At 37.1% G+C, this 19,693-nt stretch overlaps 1 protein-coding gene across 2 annotated transcripts in view; it reads right to left on the bottom strand.

Annotated features, from left to right (window-relative positions):
* Positions 1 to 664: 664 nt before the first annotated feature.
* Positions 665 to 19,693, bottom strand: part of arhgap17a (Rho GTPase activating protein 17a) — a 43,229-nt gene continuing 24,200 nt past the window's right edge. Inside the window, exons 3-20 of one of the 2 annotated variants that reach the window (XM_048170079.1) lie at positions 19,178 to 19,282; positions 19,004 to 19,080; positions 16,510 to 16,621; positions 16,134 to 16,210; positions 15,931 to 16,048; positions 14,808 to 14,876; positions 14,587 to 14,668; positions 12,272 to 12,399; positions 11,657 to 11,768; positions 11,493 to 11,574; positions 11,331 to 11,411; positions 8,659 to 8,772; positions 8,483 to 8,574; positions 8,230 to 8,386; positions 7,616 to 7,879; positions 6,873 to 7,000; positions 4,073 to 4,606; positions 665 to 2,260 (exon numbers count right to left, since the gene is read on the bottom strand). In XM_048170079.1, the coding sequence (XP_048026036.1) occupies positions 2,145 to 2,260; positions 4,073 to 4,606; positions 6,873 to 7,000; positions 7,616 to 7,879; positions 8,230 to 8,386; positions 8,483 to 8,574; positions 8,659 to 8,772; positions 11,331 to 11,411; positions 11,493 to 11,574; positions 11,657 to 11,768; positions 12,272 to 12,399; positions 14,587 to 14,668; positions 14,808 to 14,876; positions 15,931 to 16,048; positions 16,134 to 16,210; positions 16,510 to 16,621; positions 19,004 to 19,080; positions 19,178 to 19,282 (2,448 nt within the window). In that variant the 3' untranslated portion in view covers positions 665 to 2,144. The remainder of the gene's footprint in view (positions 2,261 to 4,072; positions 4,607 to 6,872; positions 7,001 to 7,615; positions 7,880 to 8,229; positions 8,387 to 8,482; positions 8,575 to 8,658; positions 8,773 to 11,330; positions 11,412 to 11,492; positions 11,575 to 11,656; positions 11,769 to 12,271; positions 12,400 to 14,586; positions 14,669 to 14,807; positions 14,877 to 15,930; positions 16,049 to 16,133; positions 16,211 to 16,509; positions 16,622 to 19,003; positions 19,081 to 19,177; positions 19,283 to 19,693) is intronic. The other variant, XM_048170080.1, reaches the window with a different exon arrangement.

Genomic DNA, 19,693 nt, shown 5'->3' with positions numbered 1-19,693 from the left:
GTCTGTGGTTACCTGATGATCTACGACTGCTTTTATGTTTTGTGATGGTTGTTCATGAGTCTCTTGTTTGTCCTGAGCAGTTAAACTGAGCTCTGTTCTTCAGAAAATTCCTCCAGGTCCTGCAGATTCATCAGTTTTCAAGCATTTTTGCATATTTGAACCCTTTCCAGCAGTGGCTGTATGATTTTGAGATCTGTGTTTTCATACTGAGGACAACTGAGGGACTCAAACACAACTATTAAAAAAGGTTCAAACATTCACTGATGCTCCAGAAGGAAACATGATGCATTAAGAGCCGAGGGGTGAATATTATATATATATAGGAAGTTCATTGCCTAAAGCTGTGCTCAGTAGTTGCTTCTCATCACTATGGTTTCTTTCATCACATATAAAACAATTTCAAATTAATAATTATTTCTTTTGTAAGTAGGCATGTAAAAAGCTAGATATACAGTACATGAGTAGAATGTACAATATAAAAGTAGAGAAGACGCACTGACATTTGTCAAATGTGTTATTTCCCACAATGACAGCTTAAACTCTGACAATGTACAAGAAGACTTGAATAGGTTAAATTAATTAGCATATAACATTTAATTCAATGGAATGTAAATGTTACATTTGACAAATCAACAACTACATAATGAAACACTGAAAGACCAGATCTTGTTTCACTTTTTTAATTTCACTTTGAAGCAGTAATACAAAGCATTTTTTTTTCAAATTCCTTAAAGATAAAGTCTTCTGACATGAAGCCTCTGAACTTCAAATGCACCATCAACATTTAGTTTCATAAGTGTGAAGTCAGTTTACTTTCCAAACCTTGGTAAAATAGCTCTTGTAAGTGTACTTAGGTAAGGCAGCATGGTAAAGGCAAGGAAAATGTATAAAGAAAAGCTAACAGTGATCATGATCGCCTACATTTTTCTCTCACATGAAAATTGATCAGAATCGTGAACATGCCAAATGTTTTGCCTTTGAAGAAGAGAGCATGAAGCAGTGTCATCATGATTAGCAAGCTGTTCACACTTAATAACCAATAGTGTTGATCATCAGTTCATCGCATATCATAACATGACTGACAAGCCGATGACAATCGCCATTCTTATGGTGTCTTGTCAAAACGGTTGCAATATCAGCAAAACAATTTGGGGTTATTTTAATACTTGTGATTGAGAGTTTATAGAATATGAGACAAGGAGGAAAAAATGTAAGCAATTATGTCTGCTCTTAGCTATTATACAGTAAGAATAACATCCAAGTGGCACATTTTTCCCCACTTTGGTACCATATCTTGGGTAAAAGGAGGGAAATACAAAGCTATCCTTGTCAAGGCCTGGTAAACATATAAACAAAGCAATAACATAAGGTTTCCATATCAGAATATCACTAAACACATGTTTTGACCTTTTCCATCACATAAACTGACAGCTGAACACTTTGTTTCTAATTTTAGCAAATCAAATGTCCAATAACAAATTACCTCTTTCACATACGAACCAGTCAGGATTACTTCTACACATAGCCGAGTAGCGCTCTACCACATATATTTAGGTCCAGTCATATTAATGCCCCAAAATTATGAAAACATCAGCTGTGAAAGGCAGAGAATGAATCATTCAGCATTTATATACTTTAAACCAATGTATTGCATGTAACTAGTATCCAAACTGGAATAATAAGGCTTGCAAATGAAAATAAGGAATGTACTGTATTGGCTGACTGGAGACCTGCAGTCACAAACTATACAAAAAGCCAGAGTTTTTGCTTTTGATTTAGTGTCTTCCACTTTTTAATTTGAGTATTTGCTTTGTTTAGCTAAGGCCACTTAAGACTCACCTCCAAGTACCTCATAACAATCAATTTAGTTTCTTGTTCACCAAAATCGCCCATCACTTTCGCCCATGTATTCCTCATGTAATACAGGTCATTTTTTGCTGCCATCACAATGAAAAGGCAGCTTTAAATAAACATGCTACATCTTGGGGCGTTTGTTTCCCTGGTGCCACTGGGATTGTTGATTGTCTTAAGTGTAGGATTTTTAAGAAGTACAGCCAAGATGATAAACACTTTGGTAATGTGAGAAGAGCAGCCCTTTAGCAAACCTTTGGTTAAGGGAAAGGGTGACAGGGCCAAGGCCATCTTTACAGGACGGTGCTTTCTGTGTCAAGGTCTGAGTCCTTCAGTTGGGTAACAGGCCTCTCAACAGCAATGTCAGGAACAAGAGCTCGACCAAGTGCTTTAAATGTCATCCCCGAATCTGCAAGGCACAAGATTAGGAAGTTAGACCATTCAGATTAATGTCTGCTCTTGAATTGATTAATTGAAATTCTGCTCGACTTGCAGTGACACCATGCTGACAGGAAGAGATCAATCAATATTTTACAACCAATATTTATTTTACAGAACAGTAAAATTATAACACTAATATTCATGGCTCTCTTCATTTTAAAAACTGGTTCAAAATGGTGCCAAGTTTGAATCTCTATTTCCTCTAAAATGTTACACATTAAAGGGTTAGTTAACCCAAAAATTAAAATTCTGTTATTAATTACTGTCCCTCACATTGTTCCACACCCCTAAGACCTTCGTTCATCTTCAGATCACAAATTAAGATATTTTTGATGAAATCCAATGGCTCAGTGAGGCCTGCATTGAAAGCAAGTTAATTTACACTTTCAAACGCCCAGGAAAGCTACTAAAGTTATATTTAAAACAGTTCATGTACAGTGGTTCAACCTTAATGTTGTCAAGCGACAAAATTCTTTTTGTGTGCCAAAAAAACAAAATAACGACTTTATTCAACAATATCTAGTGATGGGCGATTTCAAAACACTGCTTCATTAAGCTTCAAAGCTTTACGAATCTTTTGGAATCAGTGGTTCGGAGTGCCAAAGTCACGTGATTTCAGTAAACGAGGCTTTATGTCACGTCATAAGTGTTTTAAAATTTTCAACTGTGTAGCAGTTTGATACACACTCCGAACCACTGTTTCGAAACAAAAGATTCGTAAAGCTTCCAAGCTTCATGAAGCAGTGTTTTGAAATTGCCCATCACTAGATATTGTTGAATAAAGTCGTTATTTTGTTTTTTTGGCGCACAAAAAGTATTCTCGTCGCTTCATAACATTAAGGTTAAACCACTGTAGTCACATGAACTGTTTTAAATATAACTTTAGTAGCTTTCTGGGCATCTGAAAGTGTACATTAACTTGCTTTCAATGGAGGCCTCACTGAGCCATCGGATTTTATCAAAAATATCTTAATTTGTGTTCTGAAGATGAACGAAGGACTTACGGGTGTGGAACGACATGAGGGTGAGTAATTAATGACAGAATTTTAATTTTTGGGTGAACTAACCCTTTAAGGATTTCTGTAACACACCTCACTAAAGCAAAAATAGCTGAATTACTTAATATTTACATGAATAATTTGTTAATTGTTGACAGTTTGTTGTTGTATTTAGAAACCTATCAAGTGGCTCCATTTATTACTTGACATGGTATTTTAAAAAATTATTAAGCAGAAAAGCGTAAATATTGTAAACATAGATTTTCAGTCAGTCTCAGTCACTACTGAGACATACCAAAATGCTCTCACGACACTGAGGCAGCCAGAGTTTTCACAGCCAGGTGGTGCAATTCTAAAATGTTAGTCTATTAACTCTTCTATTGCTTTTTAACTCTGTCACTTAGAGCTGGACACGTTCATTCATACAGTGTAATCTCTGTGTAGGCTATGTAGCTGTAAAAGCAGTGGTATTACAATTCAATCCACTTCATTAACAAAAAAGAATGTGATATCTGCCGTAAATTCCTGGTACGAGAAATGAGAATTGTCAGACTTAACAGCTCTTTTTTGATTTAGCGACAACGTTTATAACAATTCATTTTAAAATGTTTGCTTCTTTACACAAAACTGACCAGATAAAAGGCATCTTAGCAGACTTGGCTTGTTGCCTTTCTACATCCGTATCCTAACTTTCAGCTTTCAGACAGCCTGAAACCTCACAGAAATGCAAACAAACATGCTGTTAAACAGAAGCTAGTGTGACGGAAATAAAAGAGCTTCACCCATTGTTTTGAAGGCAGCACTGCAAATTCCATTGCTGTCGCTTCCTGTGGCTGGAGGCTGGGGTGGAGGGGGAACAGTAGGTCTGTTACGTGGTTTAGGCACAGGCCTCGGGCGAGGAAGCGATCCTGACTGGAACACCGGGGGAGCGGTGGGACTGGGACTGTCGTGAAACACTGCTGTGGGCGGAGGGGTGCTTGGAGGAGTGGGAGTGCTTGGAGGGGAGGGGTCTTCTCCGGGGTCACCAGGAGCAGTGGCTTGGGGAGGGGGCGTGGCCTGTGTGGGAGGCTGAGGGGGTGGATGGTTGGGTGCCTGAATAGGAGGCTGGTTGCTCGTGTGGCGACGAGGGGTCGTGTTTGTTTGAGCCTGTGGTTGTGTGGGGCTCAGATTGGTAGGAGAGTAACTAGAAAGCGGCCTAGGGGAGGGGCTGAGGGACTGAGGGGTGCCTGAAGAAGTTTGCTGTACTGACTGATTGGATGGTTGGCCTGGTGGAGGGTTGGCCGGTTTAGGAGGAGCTGGGGCCGGCTTCTTTGTACCTACAAATAAAGAGAGAACTTAAAACAAGCTCTTTCTGAGCTGCTCTTGTCATATACAGGCCCTGATATGCTTCAAGCGAACGAACAAACTGGTGTGACTAAGTTTATTTTAGAGTACGAAACAGCTTGAAAAGTTTGCTTAGACTGGTAAACACAGTCAAACTACCACTGGTCCGTAGTGATTGTGCAATCGGTAAGTGTGCTCTGGGGCTATGCCTTCTTTGACATGGAAACCTTCTCCGATTCTAGTAATGTGCTTATATTCGCGGATTGGGCAAACAGGCCAAGTAATAAAAAAAATAACATTCCAATTAATTGCAGGTCGCAGGTGAACGAAATGAACTATTAATGGTAAAACGCAACGAACGTGTCACTCTTTTACTTTCGTTTTCAACAACGTATATTTGGACAAACCAATTAAGGAAAACATATGCTTAGAGCACCTCCTAGTGGTCATTATATAAAACAAAAGAAAAAACCTACATAAGATATTGCTTAAAGCTGCAGTCAGTAAGTTTTGCCTCTTTGTCGCCATCTCTGTTTGAAACCTGCAATTGCAATGATTTGTGTAATTATCATCTTTAGGTGGGTATTTGTCGTATTTCCCGCGAAATCCTACCAGTACCACTCAGATTATAAAACATTATTACAAGCTTACTATTGTGAATCAAGCTAAGGAGATAGTTTTGAACACAGATGGTTATGTACTTGCTCAATAATTGATTTTGGATAATTTTTAACAAAAAAAAAAAGTTATGGACAGCAGCTTTAATTACTTAACAGCTTTAATTAAAAATATACACAAGCTTAACAGAAATTATTCTGATATGAGTGTTTTCTAACATAACGAGGGAAATATTAACGTGTTTGAAGCCTAATTATTTGTCAGGCACTAATTTGCAGATTCTCATTAAGCCACACAGTCCACTTGTTTAAGCAGCAATGGAGGCAAAACATATCAGAGAGAAATTTCAAAAAGGAGAATCAAAACCAAAACAAAAGGAAAGTAAGAAAACTACTGTGTGGAAGTGTCTTAGTGAAGTAGTTAACCAGGATGAATCAAGTGCTGGGTATGTGATATATGTATATGACAATAAACTAATAAAGCCTATATCTTTAGGCTGAATGTATTTAATTTTGTGTGTGTTCAGGAAGTTGCAGTGATTCCATTGTAAGTTTGAAGGGAGTAAAGCCTCTGTTTAGGGTATTAAGGACATGTAATTTTGCCAAAGAAGAATTTTACTTTAAATAAATATTCATTTTAAAGCAGCCTACTTCAGTGTAATATGATACATACCTGTATCATCACGCTTAACACTGAGAATTAGAATAATTGTAATGTGACGATCGGGTGCGGATGTCTAAATTATAGGAAATCATGTATGTTTGGGTGGGTGGCGGGTGGATGATTTATTTTTAACAGCGGATTTGGGCATCTCTATCCGAATCATTCGTTCTTTTCAGTCTGTTGAGGTCGTGAGACGTGGGTAAAAACATGAACACACAGAAGAGCTTCTTTATAGTAGAAATTAAATTAAAGTTGTAATTCTTACTGAAAGTCACACTGACACGGTTTTTCATGTTTAAAGGGATAGTTCACCCAAAAATGAACATTTTGTTATCATTTACTCACCCTCATGATGTTCCAAACCTGTATGAATTTCTTTCTTCTGTTGAACACAAAAGAAGATATTTTGAAGAATGTTGGTAACCAGTGGATGGTAGCCATTGACTTCCATAGTATTTTTTTTCCTACTATGGAAGTCAATAGCTACCGTCAGCTGTGACTACCAACATTTTTTAAAATATAATGGTCAGCAGAAAAAGAAATCCATACAGGTTTGGGACAATTTGAGGGTAAGTGATGACAAAATTTTAATTTTTGGGTGAACTATCCCTTTAATATTGTAAAGCTGCTATCTTTAAAGCAATCTATTGTATAAAGTGCTATATAAATAAACGTGACAGGACTTGACTGGAGTGCCGAGCTGGTGCAAGTATATCCACGTCACTATGATTGGATGACTTCTAAACTGATATATTCTCACCGCTCTCATTTTTGTTGTGTGTTTATTTTGTTATTGAGAGGAAAGCGTGCAGCACATATTTACATATTTAGCTAAACGCGGGTGGCGTTGGGATGATCACTAATAATATTTTGCTGATCAGGCATTTCAAACTTATTTTTTCCTCCAAGGGAAGTATGAAAAATACATTTTCTGTAAGCATTTCAGAGCCTAAAGACTTTTCAGGTAAGTCCACTGACCTCTGCGAGCCATGTGAGGACTGGGTCCTGTAGATCCAGCCACAGGCGTCCCCACACTCAGCTGTCCTGATCCTCCAGTGCCATTTCTCTGAGCTGGAGGAGTCGAAGCAGGGTCTCGGTTCTTTGAACTGTTAAGCAAACGGAGAGAAAAATCAACCAATACTATATAATAACATTCCACAACATTGAAATTCCACAAAAGGAAAACAAATACAAACGTAAGCCTTTTCTGATGGAATACTGTAATATTAAATCGCTGAAATGTTTAAAACCATATCCATTCAGCATTTTTTTTTTATTTAATCCCCCCCCCCAGTATTAAAAAAGTTTGTATTTTGTTTTTAAATTCTTTTAAAATTTTACAATTTTAAGATTCACTTTTAAAACTTTTAAAATTCATTAAAATTTTAAATTAAATCATTTCAAGCCATCTTGTTTTTGCACATTTTATCTGTCAGTGTAGCCTAATAAAAGCTGTTTTGTTTGAAATGGAGTAGTAGATTAGGGACAGACATGTTTAGATCACATGACCAGTCAAATACTACTTGCTTTATCTCATAAACTCCCCTGCTATCAGACATCTTCACTCATGAAATAAATTAAATGATCATAGCTCATTGCTATCTGTTACTGAAAGCCAGAGAGTTAAAAGATCCATTTTGTCCCTCCACAGCTACTCCATGTGCATGCGGGGCGGATTCATTAATGCATTGCACTGGTCCGGCACGTTGCAGGAGTCTTACCTGATCTCCTCAGTGTGCTGAGCTAGAAGCTGCTGTGCTGCTGCCAGGGCGGCCATCCCCAGTGCCAGCCCAGGCTGGCAGCTCTCTAAGGCCATGCCCGCCTGCGCAGGCTGCTGGAGCAAGAGTTCAGCCATAGGCTGACCCCCTGCACTACCTGCAGCCTCCACTGGGGGCAGCGGGGGCTGGAAGGCAGGCGAAGCGTGCTGCTTTCTAGGTACAGTATTGCCTCTACGAGGATTGTGGTCCATTAATTTATTAGCAGAGCTACAGAAAGAAAAGACAGCAAAGACACCACTAGTGCTAATAAGTTCCCAGGAGAGCGACACCACAGAAACCAAGAGGGTAATCTGCATTGGTAGAAATCCCACTAGCATCACACATACTGCAGGGTTAAAAGGGAAAAGCAAGCGATATTATCAGTAGAACGGACAATACCCGAGAGGTTAATAGTGAATGTAATCTAATCAGCTGTTTTAATTGCTCAATTAATGTGAATTGATCAATTAAATTGGATTCTAATCAATTTAACTGCACATCTTTGAGAAGCAAGAGATAACCAGCACGACTGATTCAGGGAATCAAACTGTTAATTCAAATTTTCTGTGAAGGTTTACCTGTCTCTCCGGGGCATTTCACCATCTGGACCCACCATGCTGCCCGGTCTCTTCCTCTCTATGGTGCCCGAGTCATAATCTGGCGGGGTCAGGTGATTAACGTTGTTTGGCAGGGGTGCGGGCATTGAAAACATGCCGGATACATTAAAATCCACATCTGAAGGGATAACACGAAACAGGTTAATCTTAAAACTGATAGCAATACCTTTTTCAATGGAAAATAACTATATATTTAAAGCTTTATGGCCCCTACCTTCAGGGAAAAACCAATCTGCATGCTGAATGATGGGTTCGATAATAGTAACCACATGGACAGAGGTTGCAGCAGCCATTTCTGCTAGGCTCCTGTGGGTAAAGAGAAGAGAGTTTAGAAAAAGGCATAATTAGAATATGTTAACATGTTTGCTGGATATTGTGGAATATTCTGACCCCTCGGTTTTAGCCCACAGTAGATTGGGTCCAAGAACAATGGCAATGTTGCTGGGGGTCATCTTGTTAGCGTCACTATCCTGTGCAAGCTTAGCAAGGAACTTAATAAGGTATCTGCAAAACAGAGCAAATGGCTGAATCAGAAGTATGCAATTTAAAAACAATTTTTAATCACCATCTGGAACTCCTTTGTTGTTGTTGTTGTTGTTGTTGTAGCAAACGGGAAAGCGGGATTCTAAAGAAAATAATCTTTGAACACATGGTCTTCAATTATAGGTATATAAAAAAGTTCTTTCTTTTTTACACTACAAAGTAATTTCCTTTATTTATTTATTTATTTATTTTTAAATAAAATATATATATATACACACACACTACCGGAGAAGAAACACTGCACAAGTTTAAAAATTCATTATTATCGGTCACCCTTTACATCTGTCTGTGGGTTTTGCAAATTTCATTGGAAAAAAGCTTCAGACTAAACCTCGCAACTTCATTGGATACTCAAACTGTCGGTAAAGCCTCATAACTCCACCCCGCCCCTCTAGTGAATGAAGTGCTGCACGCAGTTTGGACCATCTCTGCTTGTTTACAATGCAAGGGTAAATAAAGAACTGGTTGTTTGAATTATTTAAATAATTCTTTACTCAAGAATCATTATATTTATAAAGGCTAATGTTTTATGTATTTAAGAAGCGGAAAGTGTCTTAGTTTAGCATTTGTTGTCGAATACTTAAAAGTGTCTTAAAAGGGGACCCTTTTCAAAGTCTTGATTTTGTTTTTGAGGTCTACTAGAATAGGTTTCCATACTTGAATGTTAAAAAAAGCATTATTTTTCACATATTTTACATTATTGCAGCATCATTCTATTATGATGTGTACTGTACTTTCTGGAAGAAAACTCAAGACTACAATCGAGGCACTTCAGGGAGTTGAGGGAGTTCTTACTGATAAAGTGAATAACTCTCTTTGGAGTGACTTAGTGCTTTGTAACTTTTTCAAGCTCAAACAGCAACATTACACACTAAAGATAGCATGTGCGTAGTATTTCATGTTTTATAACATAAGATTTTGGCCAAATGACAGAAAAAAAACTAAGCGCCCACATAGCTACAGTAAACTTTATAACCTGTAAGTTGATGAAAATGTAATGCGATGAACTTCGTTCTAAGGAGGACAAAACCTTGTAACTTTATTTGAGCTTGATTTTGGAAAAATGTTATTAATATACTGACACATGCAAGTGTCTGACCATATATAAAGACACAATATCAACTTCGACAACACAGTGTTTAATAGTGTTTTTTTTTTTTTCCCCCCATTTCCTGAAAGGTTTTGGACATAGAGTTCTGCCTGACAACGCCGATATTCATACATTCTTGAACATTAAGTCTTAAAGGTGCCCTAGAATCAAAAATTGAATTTACCTTGGCATAGTTAAATAACAAGAGTTCAGTACATGGAAAAGACATACATTGAGTTTCAAACTCCATTGCTTCCTCCTCCTTATATAAATCTCATTTGTTTAAAAGACCTCCGAAGAACAGGTGAATCTCAACATACGTAACGACTGTTACGTAACAGTCGGGATTATTAATATGCATGACCCCAATATTTGGATATGCCAGCCCATGTTCAAGGCATTACACAAGGGCAGCCAGTATTAACGTCTGGATCTGTGCACAGCTGAATCATCAGACTAGGTAAGCAAGCAAGAACAATAGCGAAAAATGGCAGATGGAGCAATAATAACTGACATGATCCATGATATCATGATATTTTTAGTGATATTTGTAAATTGTCTTTTTAAATGTTTCGTTAGCATGTTGCTAATGTACTATTCAATGTGGTTAAAGTTACCATCGTTTCTTACTGTATTCACGGAGACAAGAGCCGTCGCTATTTTCATTTTTAAACACTTGCAGTCTGTATAATTCATAATCACAACTTCATTCTTTATAAATCTCTCCAACAGTGTAGCATTAGCACAGCCTCAAACTCAGTCAGAATCAAATGTAAACATCCAAATAAATACTATACTCACATGATCCGATCCATGCATGCAGAATGCATGACGAACATCTTGTAAAGATCCATTTGAGGGTTATATTAGCTTTGTGAACTTTGTTTATGCTCTGTATAACTGCACTTACAGTCGAGAGCTCAGGAGGGCAGGGAGCGAGAGATTTAAAGGGGCCGCGCAGCCTGAATCGGTGCATAGTTAATGATGCTCCAAAATAGGCAGTTAAAAAAATTAATTAAAAAAAAAAATCTATGGGGTATTTTGAGCTGAAACTTCACAGACACATTCAGGGGACACCTTAGACTTATATTACATCTTTTGAAAAGATGTTCTACGGCACCTTTAATATCTTTAAAAATAATTACTGGAAAAAAAAGATTAAGATTATATTTTTAGAATTTTATTTATTATTTACTATTATTTTATTTACTCTTATTAATTTATTGCTATTGGATGACATTTATTTTAATTTCTTATTTCCTAGTTTCTAGTTTCTAAACTGCGTAGTATCATGTGTCTGGATGACAATACGCATATGGAAGTAATCTGAAAAATTTGCGCAAACACATTTTAAGATAAAATCTGTGCAGTTTTATATATAGCCCCAGAAACTGATTACATTTAACATCCAGATTTAGCTGAGACCTACCTGAAGTTTGCCTTGTTGTTTTTTGGTAATTGATCGCAGGTAACCCACAAAGCCTGTAACCGTTTGTCTGGGTCAGGGACACTTGACAAAGAAAGCACAGTAATTAACAAAACAAACATGATTCCTTTAAACCTTTATGTAAAGTACTGCAAGATGGCGTACTTGGATGCCTGTATCCACTCATCATACATCTGGTAAGTCATCAAAGGTTCAGGCAGCTCTCTGAGATATGACTTTAATGCCCCTTAAACCAGAAGAGTATGGTTCCAAATTAACATTCATTATGTGTGAATGACATATTACTGATACACACAACAAAACTGTACCAGCAACGGCATGTGGGTCGGAGTAAAACTCCTCCAGCTGTGAGGTGGAGCAATCCAGAGCTGCCTTCAGCTTCTTCAGTTTAGAGGCTCCTGCAGCTATTCTGAAAAGACCCTGGAGAACGACAAAATCAAAGACGAATTAAAGATATCTAGATGATAAGAAAGCCAAGACCCAAATTCATCTTCTAACATATTTTTAAATGTTTTGTTTGACAGTTGCAGTAACATGATAATAAAGACAACATTTTTTGGAGATGTGTCATTACAATGTGGACACTTGTAAAAGTTGAACAATAATTCTATTGTGGTTCAATAAACAACTAAAAGCATTTGGGCAGAGTTTGAGTTTGTCTGGTCCGTCTAAGTCCGCTTGTTTGCCCCAGGGTTCGAATGGCAGCATTCACACTTATTCATATGAACCGCACTAACAGAGCAATTGCACCAGGGTTCATTTTAATCTAACCAAACATGCCAAGTGTGAACACACCCTTAAAAAACTGCTTAATCAGCCCCGATACTGATCCTTGAGATGGGTTCGGGACATCCCTATCAACAATACAATATTTGACTTGTATGACTGATGTATTGTTTAAACGCTTTGTGGTCATGCCATACCTCCTCTTTCATTCCAGTCTCCAGTAGCATCATGACGCAGGCCTCTATAGGCAGTGCGATCTCTCTGCCACTGCGCTTCAGGTGCTCGTCCAGAGCAGTTCCAAACGCTGGCTTCTCAGTCCATGAATCTGTCCAAAAAAAACAACAACTTTATTTATTGGCAGCATCAATTGAAAGAATCACATTATTAAAAAATAAAGAAGATGTTAATGGCAAAAGGAGCATTCATCTGTGATTCATCTGCTTTCAAGAAACTAAACACTACATCCTGCTGTTAAGTCCACTTTACGCTTTTATTACTCTTTTTTTTCTTTCTTACTGTTTCTGAAAAAGGCAGATGAACTAGGTGGATGAGATGTGAGAAATATTACTCATGGACCACATGCTGGGACATCAAGTCTGTTTGCTTCACGTGTTCTCGCAGGAAACCATCACAACAATTTATAGCACTCGAGTGGCAGATTTATGGGCACAAATGAGAACGAAAACAATTAAGTGCCTCTGAGGACTGCACATAAAATCACTGGAACACAACATCAGGCTAAATTCACATCATTTTAGTTTGATATATCTACATTAGTCACTACGGATGTCCAACTACTCATCTAACAACAACAAGCTTCTTATATTTTTAGCAGTAGTGCTTTAGTTAGTGTGTTTGTATTTGTATATGTCTTTAAATCTCTCATCAGATTGATGCCTTTGTCAAAAAAAAAAAAAAAAAACTTAAAGGGTTAGTTCACCCAAAAATGAAAATTCTGTCATTTATTACTCACCCTCATGCCGTTCCACACCCTTAAAACCTTCGTTAATCTTCGGAACACAAATTAAGATATTTTAGTTGAAATCCGATGGCTCAGTGAGGACCTCCATAGCCAGCAATGACACTTCCTCTCTCAAGATCCATTAATGTACTAAAAACATATCTAAATCAGCTCATGTGAGTACAGTGGTTCAATATTAATATTATAAAGCGACGAGAATATTTTTGATGCGCCAAAAAAAACAAAATAACGACTTATTTAGTGATGGCCGATTTCAAAACACTGCTTCAGGAAGATTCGGAGTACAAATAAATCAGTGTATCAAATCATGATTCAGATCGCGTGTCAAACTGCCAACGGCTGAAATCACGTGACTTTGGTTCCCACGAACAGCAGATTTGATACACTGATTCATTTGTGCTCCGATGCTTCCTGAAGCAGTGTTTTGAAATCGGCCATCACTAAATAAGTCGTTATTTTGTTTTTTTTGGTGCTCCAAAAGTATTCTCGTCATTTATAATATTAATATTGAACCACTGTACTCACATGAACTGATTTAAATATGTTTTTAGTACCTTTATGGATCTTGAGAGAGGAAGTGTCATTGCTCCCTATGGAGGCCTCACGGAGCCATCGGATTTCAACTAAAATATCTTAATTTGTGTTCTGAAGATTAACGAAGGTCTTACGGGTGTGCAACGGCATGAGGGTAAGTAATAAATGACAGAATTTTCATTGTTCCATTTTCATTGCAAAATGGTAATTCTGTCATCATTTTCTCACCCTCATGTTGTTCTAAAACTTTATGACTTTCTTCTATGGAACACATTTTGAAGACTGTTGGTAACTAAACAGTTTTGGTTACCATTGACTTCCATTGTATGGATGGAAAAAAAAATAAATAAATACAGCAGAAGTCAATGAGAACCAAAACTGTTGGTTTTCAACATTCTTCAAAAAAGAAATGCATACAGTGAATGACATGAGGGTGAGTAAATGATGACAACATTTTCATTTTGGGTGGACTGTCCCTTTAATTATATAAGGCTTCCTAAAAGGGATAGTTCACCCCAAAAATTTAAATTTTGTCATAATTTACTCACCCTCATGTTGTTCATAGTTATGGAAGTCAATGGGTGCCATCAACTGTTTGGTTACCAACAGAAGAAAGAAACTCATACAGGTTACAAAAACATGACCAAATTTAATCTCATCATTTATTCATCCTCCAAACCAGTATGACTTTCTTTCTTCTGCAGGACATAAAAGATATTTTAAAATGTTGATTCTGAGCCCCACTAACTTTCATTACATGGACAAAAGTAGTAGAAACATTCTTCGAAATAACTTCTTCTATACTCTACAGAAGAAATATAGGTCAAGTTAGGAGCAACATAAGGGTGAATAAATGATGACAAAACTTTCTGTTTTGGGTGAACTATCCCTTTAAGACCAATTAGTCAACTAGTTTTGCAGATACCTATTAGTCACTAAATAAGGTTTCATTGGTAGTTATTTCAGCTACACAGCAATAAGAAACTGTGCCGTCACCTTGTTGAGCTTGAATGGTTGGTAGGACGCTCTCGAGCAAGGTGAGAGATTTTCTGTGGTAATCAGCTTGTGCCTCTAATAACTGAGAACAGAGAAGACATTGAGGAAGGAAAGACTCACAACAGAATGAACAATGGGCAGAACAAACATGGAACTGAACAGGAATAAACATAGCAACTGAGTTATTGAACCCATGGATGAAAAAACAAAACGCTTCTTACCATTACATAGTAGCGGGCATAGTCTGCCTCCTTTGAGAAGAAATTGTACATGTCTGCTGAAAGTTGATCCTTAAAAAAACAATTAACACAATTGAAACTATTGGTATGATTCTGACTGTGCAGATAGAAAAATTGCATATTACAGGAAACAAGCACAGTGGTTAACCACATGCTCTTGACACAATCCATTATGCATTTTGCAGATGCTTTTATTCAAATTGACATACTCAAGCTATAAATTGTATCAGTAATGTGCTCCCTAGCAATCAAATCAGTACTGTACAGGAACACACACGTTCAGCCTTAATTGCTCATAATGGTGACGCAGATTTGAGACCTTATTTCACGTCTCCACTTACCAAAAATGACTATTCAGTCAGAAAGAAAAAATTCTCTATGAATATAACACTGATTACACATCAGATTTTTGCAACCGCTGCATCATAAATCAGTCATCACATTGCTGACTAGCAACCCAATGGTTCTGCCACCCGCAGATGAACATTGGATTTAGCAGACTGATGTCTGGTCTTATTTGAGACTGATTTGTGATAGGAAATATCATATTTGCCATTTGAAAAAGAAAAACGTTGTGTACTAAGTGCCACGGTTTTTCATTGAACAGACTTCAGAAATCATGATTTTAAATAAAGACGGAAAAGGATGTTGAATATTCACTTATACAATATTATTACTTATTTGAAATGGGAATCTTCGGTAACATTACAAATGTGTTTACTGTCACTTTTGATCAATTTAATGCTAAAAAGAAATTCAACAGTAGTGTTTATTACTTTTAGAAAATCTCAGAATTCACCCCCCAACTCCTTCATAAATTTTTATTTTGATAAATTCATTGTGCTTGGCCGAACATGTAAGCAGTAATCCTCCTATGACTAGCACCCACTGACCTTCCTTCCAGCAGATCAGTTAGGACAAATGAGCAAATGTTATATAATCTAATTAATATTCATGAACCAAGCAGATGAGGTGTATGATACGTCCCCCTCCCCCACACTTTTCAGATCATTCTAACGCCCCTGCTATCATACGTTGGTGTAAAATCCATAACTAAGAGACTCGTAAGGGTAAGGCATGTTTAGGCTTGTTTGCACATCAGTACCTTACACAGCTCCATTTTGTTCATAGCTTCGTCGACTTCTTCTTTAAGCGAGTCTGCTTTGGCTGTCAGTGCTTGTGTGTTTGTTCCTGAGATTATCGACTTGGTTGCCTGCAACCACCTGTGAAGAAAACGGTTTCAGTTGAAAACTGGGTAAAACTAGAGATAGGATATAATGAAACCTAGACATATGATAGAAACTTCACCTCGCTCGGGCAGAGTCATAGTCCAGAACCAGCTTGGCTAACTGCCGCCTTTGTTTCAGGATGTTAGGAATGTCCACCTGACAAAATCAATAGGATTAGGTATGCATCGATATTAAAATGCTGGCCGATATTGATCATTTTGGTCATATTATGTCTGATAAAATAGTATAGAATTTTATTAGTTGTCTAAATAAATACAATTAAACACTAAAAACTGCAATCAAGTGTTTAAATGCTACAAGTCATTTCAGGTATAACAACATTATAATGTACAGTATGAGAAATGGATATTCATTTAAAGATTTGCTAGTGAGTGCTGGATGATGGCAAAGGACCTAAATGTGAAATTGGGGAAATTAGCATGCATAGTCCGTACCTCCGCTAGCTGATTGAGGGGGTCTAAGATCTCCTTCTCAATGTTCACTTCGTGCTGCATTAGCTCAGATGCCAGTCTGTTCTCGGCATCTCCGCACATCTCCATCATTTTTCTGCATAGAAGATACTGAATATAAACTACCATAAAAGTTTGGGGTTGGAAAGATTTTTGAAAGAAGTCTCTTATGCTCATCAATGATGCAGTATAGTTGGGACGTAAAAAAAGTAAAAACTGTAATATTGTGAAATAGTATTACAATTTAAAATAAGTATTTTCTATTTTAATATATTTTGAAGCTGAATTTTCACCAGTCATTACTCCAGAAATGGTGTTTACATGACACCGTTTTCAAATAAAAACGGAAAACTTATGCTTTTTGGCCATACACTTACGCAACAATGCCATTTTGGAGGCCTCAAAATGCAAACTTTTGAAAACGGATCAAAGCGCAAGTTTAAAAAAAAAAATATATATATATATATATATACCGTTATTGTCTCGGTGTAAACTACAAAAATGCAAATTTTTGAAAACAGTGACGTCATGCATGTGTATTAGTTGTTCAGTCTATAGGCATGTAGTGTTTCTTTACAAAATGACATCGCCAACTACTGGTCTGGCATGCGTAATAAGGCATTTTTAGTCGTTTTAATGGATCCGTGTGAACGGTGATCGTTTTGACAACGTTGTCATCAGTACGTGAAAAATGCAAAGGAAAAACTTTTCTGTTTTTAGTAGGGGTGTAACAATACATCATGTCACAATATATCACAATACAAAAATGCAACAATATCATATCGTGGATAGTGACAATATGCATTAAAATTATGTGTTTGAGAAAAAAATCTTTAGTTCAGAGTTTTAGTCTCAGTACTACATTAAACTACTATATATAATGTTGAATATAATGTATAATAATGCAATGGGGGAATACTTGTGGGTCCTGATAATGCCAAATGTCTTATGTTACCAGTAAAAAGTGACCTACGTTATTTTAAATATATCTAGTCAGTGACAGAATGCAAACATATTCATCTAAAATAAATCTGTGTTTCAGCATTAGAATCATGAATATCTTTATTCTGGTGTCACCATTGTCCTGTGCAATGGGTTACCAGCACCAAGTCCAAGCCTATTCATTTCCACTCCCACTGTTATACCAAATTTAGCATTTTAATCAACAGTATAGTTTTTGTTATCCTTTTACCATACGTCTTGGAGTATCGCATAATATCATATCGTGATATGTATCGAATCTTGACATGAGGGTATTGTTACATGCCTAGTTTTTTAGGGGTGTGACGAGACAGGTATCTCACGAGACGAGACGAGACGAGACTCGAGATTGAGTTCACGAGACGAGACGAGACGAGACAAGATTTTTACACACTATTTTTAAGAAATCCTAAATGGCAAAATACATGACTAGAAAAAATAGTCTGCAGGTGTATTTGAAATGTTTTAACTAATCATCTCGTAATGAAAGTCATTTCAGTTTCTGAGTATGAATTATCATATGCAGTAAAAGACAACAATACTCAAGTACTGTAAAAGGTTTTGCTACTAACTCAACTGACTGACTTCTCTTCTGTATGATTTCAGTTCCTTTTGACCTCCTAACTGAACTCCTTTCCACAAACTTATCATAGAAATAAAAACAGTATAAATAAAAATGGTAACACTTTACAATAAGGTCTCATTTATTAACATTAATGTATTAACCAACATCAACTAACAATGAGCAATATCTTTGCTACAGTATTTATTAATCTTTGTTTATGTTAGTTAATAAAAATAGTCATTCATTGTTAGTTCATGATAGTTCACAGTGCATTAACTAATGTTAACAAATGAAACCTTACTGTTTGTGCTTAATAAGATTAAAAGAAAACTGTTATTCATTTTTTATGGTAACACTTTACAATAAGTGCAACCAAAGTGCAAATAAGTCCAAATTTTTCTTTGATACAGAGCTAAGAGATGGTTACAACTACACTGCCCAGCCTAAAATATCTTTCATATTGAGAGAGATTTGCATGCATCAGGGAGCCGCTTTCAAAATGCCGGTATTGAAATCACGTTTGAATGCGTGCTCGCGTTTACTTTCACTTTTAGCGATCGCGCGTAACTCTGTAAATATGGAGCGGTGGCAACCGTTATAAAACTGCAAAGCAAAACGACAGTGGAGGCGTAATGTAAACTTGCTGAATAAAAGTATTAATTTCTTCAAAAAAAAAAAAAATCTGTGCACTTTTTGTGCACTGACACAATAACATGAATTAGAAATATCCAGACAAACAGCACTGTACAAAGGAATCCTCTAATATACCAGCACTTGTTGAAATGCGTGACTCAAGCTCAGCAATAAAGTGTTCTTTTGTGCCATTATCTCATTTGTTTGATACAATGAGCTTATCCATTAACAATCTAAAACATTAAAGAACCAGATTTAAGGGGAAATCAATTTAAATCTATTTAAATGTCGTCCAATTACCCAATCAGAGACTCCTCCCCCAGCTGGTTCCCACCATCCTGCATGGCCTGTGACAGCGCTGTTAGTGGAAGCTTTTTCTGTGACAGAAACAGAGTTTGTGCAACATTACACGCAAATCTAAGCAGATAAAATACATGGCGTTGACTGATATTTTGTGCACCGTTATACCCTTACATGTCTCTTCTCAGCATCAGTGCCTATCTGCCCCTGCAAACACGCAGCCATTCTTTTGTGCGTGTTGTGCGAAACGACTCGCACCAATTCCATACGCCGCTCGATCTGTGCAGGATAAAACAAAACATCAATAACAACCCACAATCCATATTGAGCCGTGGCTACCGCTCAATGCAAAGTCTGTATGCATTGTGTTGAAAGTAAACAGCCTGTAAAAATGCCTAAGGCATGTTATGTAAAAGCATGGGAGGCCTCTGTGAGATGAAACTGATTTCATAAATTGCTCATAGCCTTCAGATAGCCTTACACTAGACATTTGACCCTCAGCGGTTATTACAGCCTGAGTGTTTGTATCAATTAACAAGTGTTGCTGATAGAAAGGACATAAAAGAACACTTTTCATAGTCTTGAGGGCGGGGTAAGGTCAAGCATGCTTTATTACACCACTCCCTTTGGAGGCATGAAAAGGATATGTTATGTTACAAAAAGAAGACAAGTATGACTCATCTGCCCTGT

Source organism: Megalobrama amblycephala, linkage group LG20, assembly GCF_018812025.1.
Source record: "Megalobrama amblycephala isolate DHTTF-2021 linkage group LG20, ASM1881202v1, whole genome shotgun sequence".
In the NCBI taxonomy this organism is placed as follows: Eukaryota; Metazoa; Chordata; class Actinopteri; order Cypriniformes; family Xenocyprididae; genus Megalobrama; species Megalobrama amblycephala.
The sequence above is the reverse complement of the archived record's forward strand: the minus strand, read 5'-3'. Positions and strand labels throughout refer to the sequence as shown.